Genomic DNA, 20,000 nt, shown 5'->3' with positions numbered 1-20,000 from the left:
TGTGTCCAAGGAGTATGTGTTGCTATGTCTGTATGTCTTTTACCCACAGGACCACTGAGACAATAGCTAGTTTGAAAATGATATATTTAAATCTTATATAGCTATTTAATGTGGTGGTGTTCATGGTTTTCTGTGACTTTAGTAATATTTGAGGGGAGAATGTGAAATGCTCCAGAGCACAACATGCTACCTGATTCAGGAATTGATCTCTCAACCTTAATGATTATAAGCTGAACACCCTAACCACAAGGCCGTGCACTTTCCTGGCAAAGTCAGTAAAGTGATGGGTTGATTTTCATTTATATCCTGGGTTCAAGTCCAGCTTGACCACAGGTTTACGGGATCAAAATAGACAACTACAGGTACATCTCAATTACATCATCTAATTTGTTTTTTAAGAAATTTATGGAAAAAAATAAACCTCAGATTCATTAATTTATCTAACTTTACATCAGTATCATCAGCATTTAACATCCACTTTCCTTGCTGCCATGGGATAGATGGTTTGACAAGAGCTGGACAGGCAGGGGCCTGCACCAGACTTCTGTGCCTGTTTTGGCATGGTTTTTACAGCTTGATGCCCTTCCTAAGACCAAACACCCAGCAGAGTGGCCTGAGTGCTTTTCATGTGGCACAAACACAGATGAGGTCAGTTTTGGCACGATTTTTACAGATTGGATGCCTTTCCAAATGCCAACCACTTTACAGTGTGGACTGGATGCTTTTTACATGGCACAGCAAACATATCTAAAATTTAAAATGTAGGTAAGGGCACCAGATTTTCTTATTAACCATCATAGACTACCAAGTATGTTAAAGGTTTGAAAGTCAATATTATGTCCTACCTGTGTTAGCAGTGCTATTAATTCAATTTTTATGTTCTATAGAAATCAGAGCCAGCACTGATTTTTCTACATCATGTCACACATGAACTCATCTGTGCAAACAATGCAATTGTAGATAGAAAAAGAGGGAATCGGTTCGATGATACCAAGAAACTTACTTGACTAAAAAATTACTAAAGTGCTACTAAGTTAGATACGTATTTGAGGGGAGAATGTGAAATGCCCCAGAGCACAACATGCTACCTGATACAATAGCCTGAGCCAATCTGTGGCTGAAACATATCCAAGCTGTTTATATCTCTCTCTCTCTAAGTGTGTGATTCTCTATGCATATATACCTAGATGTGTGCATACATGAGCAAATAAACCAAACATGTAGGAACATGGACAGACAGTGAGACAGATATATAGACAGATAGATAGATAGACAGACAGACAGGCAGGCAGATAGACTGACAGACAGATATACAGGCAGACAGATAGATAGATAGATAGATAGACACACAGATAGACAGACAGACAGACAGATAGATAGATAGATAAACAGACACACAGATAGACAGACAGATAGATAGATAGATAGATAGATAGATAGACACAAGGATAGACAGACATATACATACATAGATAGATAGATAGATAGATAGATAGATAGATAGATAGACACACAGATAGACAGACAGACAGATAGATAGATAGACACACGGATAGACCGACAGATAGATAGATAGATAGAGACATGGATAGACAGACAGATAGATAGATAGATAGATAGATAGACACACGGATAGACAGACAGATAGATAGATAGTTAGACACACGGATAGACAGACAGATAGATAGATAGATAGACACAAGGATAGACAGACAGACAGATGGATAGATAGACAGATAGATAGATAGATAGACACACGGATAGACAGACAGATAGATAGATAGATAGACACAAGGATAGACAGACAGACAGATGGATAGATAGACACACGGATAGATAGACACACGGATAGATAGACACACGGATAGATAGACAGACCAACAGACCAATGAGTATACATTTAATAGAATTTAAAAGAAGAAAGATCATTTAAACTCTAATACTGAAGAGGAAAATGGAATAGATGTGTAAAAAATGTATAAACCATTTATCAAAAGAGATGGAAGCTAATAAATTTTTTAAAATATTTTTTTTGCATGTTACATAGTTTTTGGAGTTAAGTCACATGTCTTTGAACCGATCGCTGTATGTGGAGTGGCGAAGCAAACTTACATATTCTGCAGTTCGTAGATCCCGTTCCTTTTCACTAATGTATGTGTCTCCAGAGCCATAGTCTTCAATTAATTCTTTCCTGAAAATATGAAAGACAATAACAGCAATTAATTATCATCTTAATTAATCACTGATTTGATGAACATCACTTATTAAATTTTTACTTCACATTTTTCAGCAACTGGTTGCCACTAGCAAGGACGGCAAGGGAGTGCCTAGAGAACTTGGGCAGAACAAATATGACAAGGGACCATGGACACCAATGATGAAGTATTCAAGTTGTTACTAAGACTCTAAGTCAGTGCTTCTCAAACTATCTGCCAGGAACTGGTAATATTTCTTAGCCCCTTGTGGGCAATAAAGAAATAAATATTTCTTAGTAATATTAATTTATACCAGAAACAATATATATAATGAATATAATAAAAGTTGACAAAATTTTTTTCATCTTATAAACAAGGAGTGGCTGTGTGGTAAGAAGCTTGCTTACCAACCACATGGTTCCAGGTTCAGTCCCACTGCGTGACACTTTGGGCAAGTGTCTTCTACTATAGCCTCAGGCCGAACAAAGCCTTGTGAATGGATTTGGTATACGGAAACTGAAGGAAGCCTGTCATATATATATATATATATATATTATATATATATATATATATATATACTTTATTTTAAGCAGCAGAAAATTCAACAAAATCTGTTACTCTGAGTTTCTCGTTGCCGTTCATCAGACAGTTTTTGCTAGCAAAAACTGTCTGATGAACGGCATATTACTCTACCACTGGTATTTGAGTACTCTTTTTTCCACCTTGTTTCACATTTATGTGTTTACTCCGGTATATATATATATATATATATATATGTGTGTGTGTGTCTGTGTTTGTCCCACCAACATAACTTAGCAGTTCGGCAAAAAGAGACCGATAGCATAAGTACTAGGCTTACAAAGAATAAGTCCTGGGGGTCGATTTGCCCGACTAAAAGGCGGTGCTCCAGCATGGCCGCAGTCAAATGACTGAAACAAGTAACAGAGAGAGAGAGAGAGGGAGTATCCATTCAATAGTTATTACTATGAGCACTTCTACAACACCCGTACTACTAGTAAATACCGTAACCATCTCTTTTACTCTTTTACTAGTTTCAGTCATTTGACTGCGGCCATGCTGGAGCACCGCCTTTAGTCGAGCAAATCGACCCCGGGACTTATTCTTTGTAAGCCCAGTACTTATTCTATCAGACTCTTTTGCCGAACCGCTAAGTGACGGGGACGTAAACACACACCAGCATCGGTTGTCAAGCAATGCTAGGGGGACAAACACACACACAAACACACACATGCATATATATATGTATATACATATATACGACGGGCTTCTTTCTGTTTCCGTCTACCAAATCCACTCTCAAGGCATTGGTCGGCCCGGGGCTATAGCAGAAGACACTTGCCCAAGATGCCACGCAGTGGGACTGAACCCGGAACCATGTGGTTTGTAAGCAAGCTACTTACCACACAGCCACTCCTGCACCTATACTTGCAACTACTTGTGAATATCTATGAATGTGCAGTTATAGTTGTATGAATGCATGTAATTGTGTATAGCAATGTGTATGTGTGTATATAAATCTACATATATATGTGTGTGTGTATAGGTATGTGTGTATGCATATATATATATGCATGTGTGTGTGTGTATATATATATATACACGCATACATACATTAACATACATACATATACACACAGACACGTGTGTGTGTGTATATGTGTGTGCATTTCATGAAATATGTCTGTATGTGTGTGATGGATGTACATACCAATATATTTGTATGTTGTTGTATAAATGTGTAAATAACAGTGTTATGTGTCTCAGAATGTGTAGAGCAGTGTGTATATAGCACCAAATGCATATAATGTTGTGTGTATATGACTCTGAGTACATGGTTTTCTGCAGAACTTCAAGTGTGTGTGTGTGTAGGGGTACCGTGTATTGTTAAGTGTATATACATGGTAAATGCATAGTTGTACACTGTATTGTCTTTGAATATATAATAGTGTATAATACATGAATATGTGTGTGTGTAGTGTGTATAGTTTAAGTATCTGTCAGAAAGCAAAGTATGAGAAACAGCGAAAGAGGAGATCACAATATTTTTTGGCAACTTCCCAGCTTGGTTGGCACCAAACCAGAAGACTGTTAACAAGAGATAAAGGAATAACGCACGCACACAACTATATCGATACAATACTAATATACAATACTAATATACTGAGAGACTAACAAATATACACACTGACAACATGAAATATCATAAGCCCCCCCCCCCACACACACACACAAGTGTACCAATATATGATATGCAATACTAACTTAAGCTCCAACACGCACACACTCACACACACACACACACTCTCTCAAACAAAAGCACACGCATCATACACAAGTGTAACACACATGCAAACATACTAGCAAGAAAGTGTACACATGGTAAGATTATCTGTGCAATTAGTTGGCAAAACCTCCCTCTAGGAATATTTAGAATCTAAAAACTGCAAAGAAGGTAGATATCTCCAATAAGGTCAACTAACCAAAATTTTTTGAAAATTAAAATCAGATACTCATTTGAAAGGGAGCTGGCTCTTAAAGCCAACAGATTTGTTTACACCTTATTAAACCGCCTCAGCGAAATATTTTATTCACTTGGTAAGAGAAAGACAGATAGGCACAGGAGTGGCTGTGTGGTAAGTAGCTTGCTAACCAGCCACATGGTTCCAGGTTCAGTCCCACTGCGTGGCACCTTAGGGCAAGTGTCTTCTGCTATAGCCTCGTATATATGTATATATATATATATATGTGTGTGTGTATGTTTGTGTGTCTGTGTTTGGCCCCCTAGCATTGCTTGACAACCGATGCTGGTGTGTTTATGTCCCCGTCACTTAGCGGTTCGGCAAAAGAGACCGATATAATAAATACTGGGCTTACAAGGAATAAGTCCCGGGGTCGATTTGCTTGACTAAAGGCGGTGCTCCAGCATGGCCGCAGTCAAATGACTGAAACAAGTAAAAGAGTAGAAGGGAAACAATGTAGTGATGCTGGTTATGAAAATCAACTATTTAGCTAAGGAGGAAGTGCATCAGGAGAGTTTGTGCATACTAAATACAAATATGATAGGGGGGCTTGTGTATGTAATATAAGGGAGTTGAAAGACTCAAGCATTCATGTACACACAAATACATTATCACAACCATTAAAGCGGCGAACTGGCAGAGACGTTAGCATGCCAGGCGAAATGCTTTGCGGTATTTCGTCTGCCGCTACCTTTTGAGTTCAAATTCCACCGAGGTCGACTTTGCCTTTCATCCTTTTGGGGTTGATTAAATAAGTACCAGTTATACTCTGGGGTCGATGTAATCGACTTAATCCGTTTGTCGGTCCTTGTTTGTCCCCTCTATGTTTAGCCCCTTGTGGGTAGTAAAGAAATAGGTATTTCGTCTGCCGCTACGTTCTGAGTTCAAATTCCACCGAGGTCGACTTTGCCTTTCATCCTTTTGGGGTTGATTGAATAAGTACCAGTTATGCTCTGGGGTCGATGTAATCGACTTAATACCTATGTCTGTCCTTGTTTGTCCCCTCTATGTTTAGCCCCTTGTGGGTAATAAAGAAATAGGTATTTCGCCTGCCGCTATGCTCTGAGTTCAAATTCCACGGAGGCTGACTTTGCCTTTCATCCTTTCGGGGTTGATTAAATAAGTACCAGTTACACACTGGGGTCAATATAATCGACTCAATCCGTTTGTCTGTCCTTGTTTGTCCCCTCTGTCTGTAGCCCCTTGTGGGCAGTAAAGAAATAACAAACACATTATCACAACCTGTGCTTACTCACATGGGACATCAATACAAACACACTAACACAAACTGAGCGAACACAAAACACATATAAACATATATATAGACAGACAGACAGATATAAGCCCTTTTGTTGTTAGCATCATGTATTTGCAAGCCCCTGTTGTTAGTTAACGTCAGACAAACAGACAGACAGGTAACTCAACATCAGAAAGTATCACTAAAACACAATCTGTTCTCTGCAATAATTCACCCCACTAAAAAATATTATCCTTCAAATTACACCCTGCCATCTTGGAAAGATGGGCATATTGAATATTGTGACCCCAGATATTATGACAGTGTTTTTCATGTTTGAAAACCATTGATAGGGTCTCAAGAAGTGACTATGTAAACGAGTTCTTGATGCTGATGGCCTTTTCTTCCTGCCTGTGCTTAGTAGTTTCAAAAGTGAGGACCAGGCGTCACAATCTGACCCCACTCTTTAGGCTTAGCGAACTGCATTCAGTCATGAAGCTCTGGTATGGAAGCTCCTGGGTTTCATGGTACGGAACCACTTCTGAGCTATTATTGTTTTCAGGTCTACTTTCACACAGATTAGTAACACCTGCCAATGTCCCCACTATGGGTTAGCTAGCATTCTATAGAAGAAACTCTAAGCACAAACCCTCACTGCTTTGTGGAGTTCCTTGAAAAAAGAAAAAGCCGACAGACTCAACCTTAATAGCAAATCAAAGAGTGGAGTCCTCTAGGTAGTCCAGTGTCATCTTTGACACCCCTGCATCAATTCCAGGGTTGGTGGAGCTCTCCAGCCCTAGGAAAAGGCCACTCTAATGTAAAACCTACAGCTCGCTGGTCAGTACAGCCAACTCCCTATCATTATAAACCACGTGGGGTTTTTTTATATCATGGGTCAGTTCTCTCAGGATTATTCTGGGGCCAAACAACAATGAGCAATTCATTGCTCACAGTTCAAACACAACCATACAAGTAAAACACATAGAAATGAAAATGAACACATACAGAACACTACACCAAGACAAGTGTTCAGACTTAAACACATTAACACTGAGACACTTAAACTGACTGTCCATAACAGAGTAACACAACCACCACCAAACATACCTATTTCTTTACCACCCACAAGGGGCTAAACACAGAGAGAACAAACAAGGACAGACAAACGGATTAAGTCGATAATATCGACCCCAGTACGTAACTGGTACTTATTTAATCGACCCCGAAAGGATGAAAGGCAAAGTTGACCTCGGCGGAATTTGAACTCAGAACGTAACGGCAGACGAAATACCGCTAAGCATTTCGCCCAGCATGCTAACGATTCTGCCAGCTCGCCACCAAACAGACCGACATGATGACACCAAAACAAATCTAAAGAGGAGTCCTTTTTGTGGTTGCTCAACCTGTGAAGTTAGTTACCTTCTCGAATCATGCCAACTTCATAGGGGCCGGTTTCTCAATTTCCATGACATATAGATTCCCCACCTGCATGGGACCCTGGTCCATCACAGGATTACTAATCTTTGCCAGCTTAGGGGACTGGAGCAACGTGGAATGAAGTGTCTTGCTCAAGAACAAAATGCATCACCCCATCTAGGAATTGAAACCACAATCTTACAATCATGAGTCCAATACTTTAGTTAATAAGCCACATACTTCCACAGTTGCTCAACCTGCTGGACATAGCAACCAAATCTCTCAGTGCAAAATTAGAAAATGAAACATCTATTTGTTCAATCTTCCAAATAACCTGCCAGTAGTCCGACCCCATATCTTTATCTTTATCTAGTTTCAGCTCACGAGCTGTGGCCATGCTGGGGCACCGCCATTTGGTGTTGCTACATGATTTTACTTCACGAATGCTTTTTAGCAATTGCCATTTGGTGCATGAGAGAGTTCGATGCAGCTGCCCTCATCTGCACCTCCTGCCGTGTAGTTGGTTCATCTGGGACACCTGACAGGAAGAGATCCAGTTTTATTTTAGAGACATCTGCATCTACCCCATGCAGGTCTCTCAGGTTCTTCGGGAGGATATTGAAGAGCTGTGGGCCTCTGAAGCCCAGGCTATCACAGTATCTTGTCCTACATCGTGATGGAAAATTTGCAGTTTTTTTTTACCTCATTTGTAAAAAAAAAAACCCACTTTTTCACACATGATAAGGATGAGAGAAATTCTTAATGCAAGCACCATGAAGATTACATAATCCACTAATCTTGAACATTGTACAATTTATTGCTTCTTCTGGGTATATTTAACCTTGCAAAAACTTAACAGCAAGATCACACATTCGAAGACACATTAGACAATTTATTCCTAGATACACAGTGTCTGAATAAAAGACAATATGGTCAGCCTTTGATGAGATGTTTGCTAAGCCGGAGCCAATTTGGGATAAACTAACGCAAACACACGATAATATTAACGCAAACAAACAAAGACAAACTCTAACGAACTAATATCTTTGAATAAATACACACAATGTAAGCAACTAAATCCTCTGTCAGTTTTGATGACAAGTAGATCTAGTTATCCAATCAATTTACTAATTGAATTACAGTGTAATTGGCTGAGTACATCACAGTCAGTCACAAAACCAGTATGACGCAATGTGTGTGTAATAAAGTTGGGGAGGAGGGGGCCCCTTTAAATTACAGATAGAGGTCTGTACCAGATAGCCTTCCACAAGTTTCCGTTCACATCTAGTGCCTGTGATTGCTTCCAGGCCGTGACCCCATGCTAGTTGGTAGCCTGGGGGTCCAGAAAAAAAGCACCAGTAACGCCACATGCTGCAGTGTGATATGCTATCATCTTGTCTTTTGCTGTAACAACTGCAGTGAGAGTCTGCTGGGGGGGGGGGGGGTCACTGCTCAAACTCCTGAATACAATAATGTGAAACCATGATATGGAATTAGAGTTAAACAATGACAACAACAGCATGAACAACATAATATTTAGTCATCTTGTTGAATATGTAAGCTTCGATAACAAAAGAAGTTGCTAGGCCCCCCCACCCACCAAGGGGCCTTGTATAATCATATATTTTAGAACCTGTACAGTTGTGAATTCAATGAAAGGACCCTCTAGACCAGTGACCCTCAACCATTTTTTTACCTATGGACCCCTTTGATTCCAATTTTACTCAGGTGGACCCTGGTATCACGTAAAAATACTCAGCACACTCTAAAGTGGTTTGGAAGCCCCTTGTTGTTGGTTATCAATTTTTGTTATCGCTATTTGCCAGCCCCTTATCTGGTTTTTGGTGTCACTAAATATTTGTCGACCCCTTATTTTTGTTATTGTTGTTACTTTATAGTGGCAAGCTTCTTCTTATTATTATTGTAGACATGCCACCATCGGTTGTCAAGCAATGGTGAGGGAGACAAACATACACATACACAAACACACACATATATATGTATATATATACGAGGCTTCTTCAGTTTCTTATTTCTTTATTGCCCACAAGGGGCTAAACATAGAGGGGACAAACAAGGACAAAGGGTTTAAGTTGATTACATCAACCCCAGTGCATAACTGGTACTTAATTTAGCGACCCCAAAAGGATGAAAGACAAAGTCGACCTCGGCGGAATTTGAACTCAGAACATAACGGCAGACGAAATACCGATAAGCATTTCGCCCGGCGTGCTAACGTTTCTGCCAGCTTGCCACATTCTTTCAGTTTCTGTCTACCAAATCCACCCACAAGGCTTTGGTCAGCGCAAGGCTATAGTAGAAGACACTTGCCCAATGTGCCACACAGTGGATCTGAACCTGGAACCATGTGGTTGATAAGTAAGCTACTTACCACACAGCCACTCCTATTTGTGTATATTTTTTGTTATTTCTAAAATTAATTAAAACAATGTTGGTATATTCCAACAGAAATATGGAAACGAAAGGATTTAATGATTAATAAGAGTGAATACCCATTGTTGAAAGAGACAGAGAGCCTTTCACTTATGTACGGGGTGCGTATTGTGTGGCTGGGGGGGGGGTACGCGTGTCAGAGAAGGTTAGCGTTGTGTAAAGAGTACGAGTCAATGAATGCGGATGTGCTTGTTTGTTTTGATAAGGTGTGCACGTGAAATGCACACAGATGCACACATGGCCAAAAAGGAATTCTGGGATTGTACTGATATTAAGTGGCAATTTGCAACAGCTTGTTCCCAAAACAATAACAAAGAGAGGGGAAACAAATTAAGATAAACACAGATGGGGGGTGTCAAGAGGGGGAGAATTGGGGGTAATAACGCCGTTTAGAAGGAATTTGCAAATATGTAGTGACAATAATAATAATAATAATAAGAAGAAGAAGCTTGCCAATATAAAAGTAACAACAATAACAAAAATAAGGGGCTGGTAAATATTTAGTGACAACAAAAACAAGATAAGGGGCTGGCCAATAGCGATAACAAAAATTAATAACCAACAACAAGGGGCTTGCAAATACATGACGCTAACCACAAAAGGGCTCATATATATATATATGTATGTGTATATATATATATGTATATATATGTATTATATATATATATATATATATATGTATGTGTATATATATATATATGTATATATATATGTATGTGTAATATATATATATGTATGTATATATATATAATGTATGTATATATATATATGTATGTATATATATATAATATGTATATATATATATATATATATATATAATATAGTGATAACAAGAATGTACATACATACAAGGAAGAGTTTGCAGATATACATAACAACAACAACAACTATGATAACAAACTTCAATATCGACAACACATTTGCAAATATACGACAACAACGAAAGAGGAAAGCAAGGCAAAAACAACAGAAAACAACAAACTGGCAACAAGAAACAACAACAACAACAGCAGCAACAACAACTACAATGTGGAGGAAGAAGCAAAACATGGAGGGGTTGAAGGAGGAGGAGGAGGGGTTCTGTTATTGCAGTTTTATATGGAGAGATAGGTTGTTTTTTTTTATTCTCAAGACTTGTTTCTGACATCTCCTTCCATTACATAAGAATTTAATACCAAGTAAAAAGCCCAGCACACGAGTGTTTCTACAGGGTGTCTCAGTGTGTTTACGTGTGTGTGTGTGTGTGTGTATGTATATATATACACACACACAAATATCGATAAAATATAGACATACAAAATACACATGTTATTTGTACAAAAGTATCTAAAGTGCTTGATACATATATAGCAAGGGTGAAATTGAGTAAAGCAACCATTATTATACACACACACATATATATACATATATACACATCTGTATATATATATATATATATATATATATGTGTGTGTGTGTGTTTGTTGATATATGCATGTGAGTGTTTGTTGATATATGCGTGTGTGTGTTTGTTGATATATACGTGTGTGTGTGTGTACATGTGTGTGTGTATATGATCTTTTTACTCAGGTTTCCTCAGGTTCTGCACTTCTGTAAATAAACAACTGTAGTCTTGAATCTTGAAATCCGTCAAACAGAAAGCAACACCACCACCACTGCCTGAACGGCCTGCCCTCATCTGCTTCCTCCTCTCCTTCCCTGCCAACACGCCCCACCCCGCCACCACCACTACCACCACCAACAACAACAGCAACACTGCCACGTCCCCGGGAACTGTTATGTTAGTTGATTCTGGTCCATGAATGCACCGAACGGGATACAAGAGAAACAAGAAGCACAACAGCATACTACCACATCTGACGTTAACCTTCGACATCCGACCTCCGACCTTGCCACCCACCAAATACTTAAAGCCAGCGGCACGAAAATAGAATGGAAATAATTCGACAGACCTGTGAAGTGCAGCACTTCTTATTGGCCGATACACAAGTATAGACAACAACAACAACACAAATACAAAAGAACCCCCCCACCTCTCCCTCTCTCTCTATGCAGTAACTTGACCTACTAAAAATAGCTGTGGCCAAAAAAAAAAAAAACAGAATGAAAAGGAAAAACAAAGATCTCTTTCCAATCACACCTCAATGTCTCAGAACAAGAAGGTTAAATGCGGTCCTAGATACAGTATGTCTGGAAAAAACCCAGATGGAATGGCCTCAGCTTCAATGTCTTTGATCACAGATCTCTGTTTGATCAGTGTTAACCTATGACTCTACAACAACGATAATAAATTAGTGTTTATTTAAACCAGTGAAGGGTTTTGCTAGAAGCTGCAGCCAAACCGACAGCATTTCTCATCCACTTCCAATCCCAGCACAGGATGAGCAGTTTGACAAAAGATCCAACAAGCTGTTAAGTTAAGTTAAGTTAATGTTTTGGCTCAAAAAGCAAGGCCATGTAGGGGGACATGGAGTTATGTACAGGGTGGTGTTCAAGCAAAGAGTTCAGGCCATTTCTGGTCAAACGAGACTTTGAACCGAGCGGTCATCGGCATCTTCACTATCTCGTCTGGCAGCTTATTCCACGGATCCGCAACCCGGACAGAGAAAGCCCCTCTCCTTCGATTGAGATGAAATCGTCGCAGATAGAGCTTTTCGGAGTGACCCCGCAGCCGACGCTCTGGAGCAGGAGTGAGTTGTATCGGGGCCCCATTGTTAGTTCTGACATGGTTGGATACCCTTCCTAATGCCAGCAGCTTTACATAGTGTGGGGTGGTTAGTCCGCATTACTCCATAACGGGGAGGGGACACAGGGCTGGTTTCCTGGGTGCTCTAGCATAGAGATATTCCTCCCTGGACAGGACGCCAATCCATCACAGAATTACTCATTTTTACCTGCTGAGTTGACTGGTACAATATGAAATGAAGTGTCTTGCTCAAGAACACAACACAACACATTACTCAGTTCAACAATTGAAACCACAACTTTACAATCATGGGCCCAGCCAATCACTAAGCTATACACCTCTACATTTACAGAGTGTACTGGGAGCTTTGTGTTTTTTTTTCTTTTAGCAAGACATGGAAAAGGGAAAACAAAAACCCTCAAATGAATGGGAGTGTATTTGGGAGGGAGGAGGTGGTTTTATGCCAGGCATTGAAGGCTGAGCTGGCAGAAACGTTAGCACCCTGGGTAAAATGCTTAGTGGTATTTCATCTGCCGCTACGAGCTGAGTTTAAATTCCGCCACAGTCGACATCCTTTCGGGGTCGATTAAATAAGTACCAGTTATGCACTGGGGTCGATATAATCGACTTAATCCATTTGTCTGTCCTTGTTTGTCATCTCTGTGTTTAGCCCCTTGTAGGTAGTAAAGAAATAGATGTATACCTATAAAGGAGATAGATACCTTCCTTTCATTGTACAAGGGTGGATGAGAGTAGCTGGAAGGCAGATAAAGGTAATAGTGACTGGGTGCCAGGGCATACTCCCAAGGTACAAGAAGGTGAATAAATCTTCCTAAAATTACAATTTTGCCATCTTGGAAAAAGACAAAAAAAGAGACATTTGTTGATGTAGTTCTTGAGATGTCAGTCTGACAAAAGAAATGGAATTGCTGAGTAAAAGGCTTTTTTTAATTGTTAACCATGTCTGCTCCTTGACCAAAGTTGCCTTTCTGTTTATGGACAACCAGAGCTAATGATTACTTCAATTTTAACTTGGTGATACTGAGAAGGGTTCAGTATCACATGGAGGCACATGGCCTAATGGTTAGAGTAGTGGACTTACAGTCGGGGGGCATCGTGAGTTCGAATCTCAGACCGGGCGATGTGTGTGTTTATGAGCGAAACACCTAAGCTCCACGCGGCTCCAGCAGAAGGTAATGGCGAACTTCTGCTGACTCTTTTATCAACCCCAAAGAATGCTAACAGTTCTGCCAGCTTGCTGCCCAAAAAAGGGTTAATAATGACAGCTATTTATTCTTTTATTTGTTTCAGTCATTTGACTGCGGCCATGCTCAGCTAGTTTATAGAAGAACTAAGGACAGTAGACCCTGTTTGAATACAAGAGAAATCATAAGGACCAAATAAGAAAATTCCACAGCATCTAATCTGAGGTTTGTTTAACCCTTAAGTGTTTAAACCGGCCCAAATATTCTACATGTTTTATATTCAAACTGGCGATATCTAGCCTCTCACACCTAACCTACATTGATATTCTAAAAATAAACAATCACATCATTGAAACCTCAAAAGCTATAAGAAAATGCAGAATTAATTAAAAACAATTTGAATAAAAAAATATTACATTTAACGGAATAATCTGAACACTAAAGGGTCAAATATTACAAAAGCAGAGTCTGAAGGAAATATGAGCCGTTTTTCATAATTTCTTTAGAGTAAGCAAATAGGAAATAACTGTTGCTACCCAGGGACAAAATCCATGTTACACAGTGAAATGAGTTGGCTGGATCAAGGTTGACCTGGGGTTAAACAATATAAAGAAGTAAAAAGGACTACCAAGTCATTAAACCTGCTAGAAATAGCAACCAAATCTTTACAAAATCTCACCCTACAGATTTCAGAAAAGGGTTTGGCCCACAAATACATATTATTGATGTGTGTCAGAGCAAAGTTTCTGTGGACGAAAGTATAGGTGAACCAAAGGCCAGAGGAGAAGATATTTTCACAGTGCTGGGCAGTGGTATTGAACTCGGCATCACATAGTTATAAAGAAACTTCTTAAAACCATTAAACCATGCCTACCTTTTACTCATTTCGGTCACTGGACTATGGCTATGCTGGAGCACCATCTTGAAGGGTTTAATTGAATACATTGACTGTGGACCATGCTGGAGTACCACCTTGAAGGTTTTAGTGAAATATATCAACCCCAGTATTTTATCTTTTACTTGTTTCAAGCATCAAACTGGCCATCCTGGAGCACTGCCTTGAAGAATTTTAGACAAATTCACCCCAGTTCTTCTTATTTTTTGGTAAAGCCTGGTACTTATTATATATTTCTTTACTGTCCAGAAGGGGCTAAACATAGAGGGGACAAACAAGAACAGACAAAGGGATTGAGTCGATTATATCGACCCCAGTGCAAAACTGGTACTTTATTTATCGACCCCGAAAGGATGAAAGGCAAAGTTGACCTCGGCGGAATTTGAAATCAGAAAGTAACGACAGACGAAATACCGCTAAGCATTTTGCCCGGCGCGCTAACGTGTCTGCCAATCGGTCCTTTTTTTGCTGAACCGCTAAGTTACAGGGGATGTAAACACACTAACACTGGTTATCAAGTGGTGGTGGTGGCCAAACACTGACAGAAAGACAAGACTTGCTCAGTGCCATGTAGTGGGACTGAACTCTGTTTATACGTTACTTTTACTTGTTTCAGTCATTTGACTGCAGCCATGCTGGAGCACCGCCTTTTAGTCGAGCAACTCGACCCCGGGACTTATTCTTTGTAAGCCAAGTACTTATTCTATCAGTCTCTTTTGCCGAACCGCTAAGTGACGGGGACGTAAACACACCAGCATCGGTTGTCAAGCGATGCTAGGGGGACAAACACAGACACACAAACACACACACACACACACATATATATATATGTATATATATACATATACACGACGGGCTTCTTTCAGTTTCTGTCTACCAAATTCACTCACAAGGCATTGGTCGGCCCGGGGCTATAGTAGAAGACACTTGCCCAAGGTGCCACACAGTGGGACTGAACCCGGAACCATGTGGTTGGTGGACAGTAAGAAAATAAGAAACAATGTGGGAAATAATGTGAAGAAGGTTGGTGCAAATACATATACATATGACAGGCTTCCACACAGTTTCCATCAACCAAATTGACTCTGAGAGCATTGGTCAGCCTGGGGCTATGCTAGAAAAAAACTTGTCAAACGTGCCATGCAGTAGGACTGATCCCAAAGCAAGGCTATAAGGCTGCTGCAAAGCAAGCCTCTTAAACCGCACAGCCACGCTTGCATCCAATGCACATTTGCATTTTGTACGCAACTGCATTTAGACACATTTTCAATTACCAGTCTATACATTCACAAAGACTCATATAGTACCTCTTAAAATTACTTCAATCCTTAGAGGCTAACACACACACACTCACATGTGCCTAGTTTCACTTTCACTTTACAATGACACTTAATGGAGCCAGTTATTATTCAGCTTCCATTAGCTCTGCATTTTATGTATTACGGAGTCAAACACATGGGATGTGCATTTAATTGTTTTACACTCAGTATAAACATTGCACTTGAAAGGCAGTGCTTATTATACCTGTCCAATACTTAAATTGTAGCCATTTGATTGAGTTACACACTGAATTCCATGCATTGTTAAATTAGCATTTTCATAATGAAATAGGAATAATTCACTTTTGATATTTGTTTCGTAATTATGATAATAAATATTTATGGTTTTTGTGTGGGTAGCGTTTTGTCTACCTTGGCTAACATAAACGGCAGGTTTTTGATACATCTGTATGTGTGTACATATACAGGCGCAGGCATGGCTGTTTGCTAAGCAGGTTGCTACTCAAACACATGGTTCTGGGTTCAGTTCCACAGCATGGCACCTTGAGCAAGTGTCTTCTACTATAGCCTCAGGCCAACAAAAGCCGGATTTGGTAGATAGAACTGAAAGAAGCCTATATATATATATATATATATATATATATATATAATATATATATATATACTTCCCACCACATGGTTCTGAGTTCAGTCCCACTGCATGGCACTTTGGGCAAGTGTCTTCTACTCTAGTCTTGGGTCAACCAAAGCCTTGTGAGTAGATTTGGTAGACGGAAACTGAAAGAAGCCCATCATACATATGTATATACACACACACACACACACACCACACACATATATATATATATATATATATATATATATATATGTGTTTGTATGTATATGTTTGTGTGTCTGTGTCCCCCCTACCCAAAATTGCTTGACAACCGGTGCTGGTGTGTTTATGTCCCTGTAACTTAGCGGTTCGGCAAAAGAGACCGATAGAATAAATACTAGGCTTACAAAGAATAAGTCCTGGGGTCAATTTGCTCGACCGAAGGCGGTGCTCCAGCATGGCCGCAATCAAATGACTGAAACAAGTAAAAAAGTGTGTGTACATATATGTGTATGCATATGTATGTCTACATATGTGTGTGTGTGTGTATGTGTACTTATACGTGTGTATGTGTACATATACATGTATATGTGTGTATGTGTACCTAGGGCTATAATTGATTTATATGCCAGTTAATTCCGAGTAAATAAATGCAAATTCTTTTCCTCTTATTGTGTATTTTGCTTGACACAGTTTTAGCAGTGACATTGTTTATATACACCATAAACAAAAACAGCTGGAATGGTGAAACAGCCGAAGACAGGGAAGAGCAAAGGTTGAAAATGGGAGGGGCATCCAGTTATAGGATGCTATTTATACATATGAGTGTGTATATACATATATATATATATACATTTTTATATACACAGAAACACATGCATACAATATGAACATATCTATGTGTGTGTATATGTATATATAACAACTACATAATATGAACTTATACATACACATATATACATGTGTGTATATGCACAGATGTGTATACGTGTGTATATGTATGTGTATTTAGAAAGATATATACGCAAAGCACAAACAAAAATATTGGCAAACATTACAAACAAAACAAACACAGAACAAAGACACGAGGAACAAACATTTCCTGTTTCCCCACACCAACCTTCATATGATATATATATACACATATATAAAATAAGATATAGATGTATATATATATTGTATAAAGAATACATGTGTTGTGTGTGTAAGCTAATAAAAATGTAAAAACACAAGGAATTAAGTGAAAGAAAGAAAGAAAGAGAAAAAGAAGGAATGAAACTTACTTTTTTTGCATTAAATATTGGAAATTTATCTTTGCTTTAATGTATTTCTGGGCCAACTGGAATAGATAAGAATGTGTATATTAATGTGTGTATATAACATATATATATATATGTATATATATCTATATATATATATGTATATATATATATATATATATATTATATAATATATATATACATACATATATACATACATATATATATATATACATACATATATATACATACATATATATATATATATATATATGTACATACATATATATACATATATATATATATATATACGTATGTATGCATATGTAAAACTATATACATGTAATATACAATATACGTACACATCAAACATATCATACAAGATATACAACATGAATATTTATATATAGATATTTATACATACATAATAGTGTGTGTGTGTATGTATGTATGTATACATGCACACACACACACACACAGCCTGTTAAAAATAAGATATAACTTGAAGAATACAGAAAAATCCCAAACAATAAAGATTCTGCCGGAAGTTGTACATGTTCGTGTGTGTGTATGTATGTGTGTTTCATGAACATTTGTGCACGCTTACGATCGTACACTACGATCACACATGCATGCACACACACACACACATATATATATATATATGAAGATATGTGATGTGTGAGTGTGTGTGTGTCAGTGCAAATATCTATGTATATACATAAGTATGGATGCATGTGTGTGTGTGTGTGAGTGCATCATCATCATCATCGTTTAATGTCCGCCTTCCATGCTGTATACATATGTATATATATACACATATATATATATATATCATATATACACATATACATGAATACCTATATATATATATATATATATACACACACATATAATGAATACCTATATATATATATACACACACACACATATATACACACACACACATATATATATATATATACACACACACACACACATATATACATACATATATATACACACACACACATATACACACATACATATGTATACATATATATATCATATATGCAAATATACATGAATACCTATATATATACACACACACATATATATATGCATACATATATGTATTTGTATGCATGCATACATGAATATATACATGTGTGTGTGGGTATATATATATACACACACACACATATAAATCACAACAAAAGCTTTAAATACTAAGGAAATTGCATATATTAAAAGAAAAAAAACAACCACTTAAGGCTCTCTTTTTATGTTTTTTTCTAAAACATATTTGTTTCCTTTTGCAATTTTTAATTATCTTTGTTGTTATATTTATTACTATTATTATCGCTGTTGCTATTGTTATTGTGATTGTTGTTGCTGCTGTTTGTTTGTTTGTTTGTTGAACTGGGTTTGTATTTTGCATTTTTTTTTATTGTTTCCTCTCTTTGGTTTTTGGCTTTTGTTCCAGAAACGAAAAAAAAAAAGAAAAGAAAAGAAAAAGAAAAAAAAAAACCAGAGTGAGAAAAACATGAGAGAGATTATGTAGAGGGTAGAGAGGGCAAAAGGAGTAGGGGCAGGTGGTGGAAATTAAAGAGAGATAAATATGAAGATCAAGAAGTAGAGGGAGAGGGAGAGAGCTTGTATGAAATTAACTCTGTTGAAAGAAATGGAGAGCAGTAGAGATGCAGAAGTGATGAAGGAAAACAGGGAGAGAGTTTGAATCGCAAATTATAATGTGTGGGAAAGATAATTGATGTGACATGTGAGGTGAAGGCAGAACGTAGATATATATATATATATATATATATATATATATAAATATATATATGTGTGTGTAATGTGTGTATTTCATATATATGTTCATATATATATATATATATGTATACAGAAAAAGTATAAGCATAAAGTGCAGTTTAACCATCTGTTGCTTACACTTGTTTCGTTGTTTCATTATTGCTGTTTTTTGCATCCTCTGCAGTGGGTGCTTAGTGGAAGATGCTCTATAAGCAGTACTAGATTCACCAGTAAATCATACAGTCAATTCACACAGGAAACTGTGTGTGTGTGTGTGTGTGTGTGTGTAATCCCATACTGTACAGTGGTTGGTGTTTGGAAGGGCATCCAGCTGTAAAAACCATGCCAAAACAGGCCTTACCAGTGCTGATGCTACGTAAAGAGCACCCTGTCTGCTCTGTAAGGTGGTTGGTGTTAGGAAGGGCATCCAGCCGTGAAAAGTCTGCC

General features: G+C 38.1%; 1 protein-coding gene across 1 annotated transcript in view; it reads right to left on the bottom strand.

Annotated features, from left to right (window-relative positions):
- The window catches only part of LOC118767394 (mitogen-activated protein kinase kinase kinase 7-like), an 85,376-nt gene that overhangs the window by 1,373 nt on the left and 64,003 nt on the right, over positions 1-20,000 (bottom strand). The window contains exons 5-6 of the mRNA XM_036511886.1: positions 17,787-17,842; positions 2,113-2,191 (exon numbers count right to left, since the gene is read on the bottom strand). Coding sequence (XP_036367779.1) covers positions 2,113-2,191; positions 17,787-17,842 — 135 coding nt within the window. The remainder of the gene's footprint in view (positions 1-2,112; positions 2,192-17,786; positions 17,843-20,000) is intronic.

Source organism: Octopus sinensis, linkage group LG21, assembly GCF_006345805.1.
Source record: "Octopus sinensis linkage group LG21, ASM634580v1, whole genome shotgun sequence".
Lineage (NCBI taxonomy): Eukaryota > Metazoa > Mollusca > Cephalopoda > Octopoda > Octopodidae > Octopus > Octopus sinensis.
Note: the sequence above shows the minus strand (reverse complement) of the source record. Positions and strands in the feature narration are given on the sequence as shown.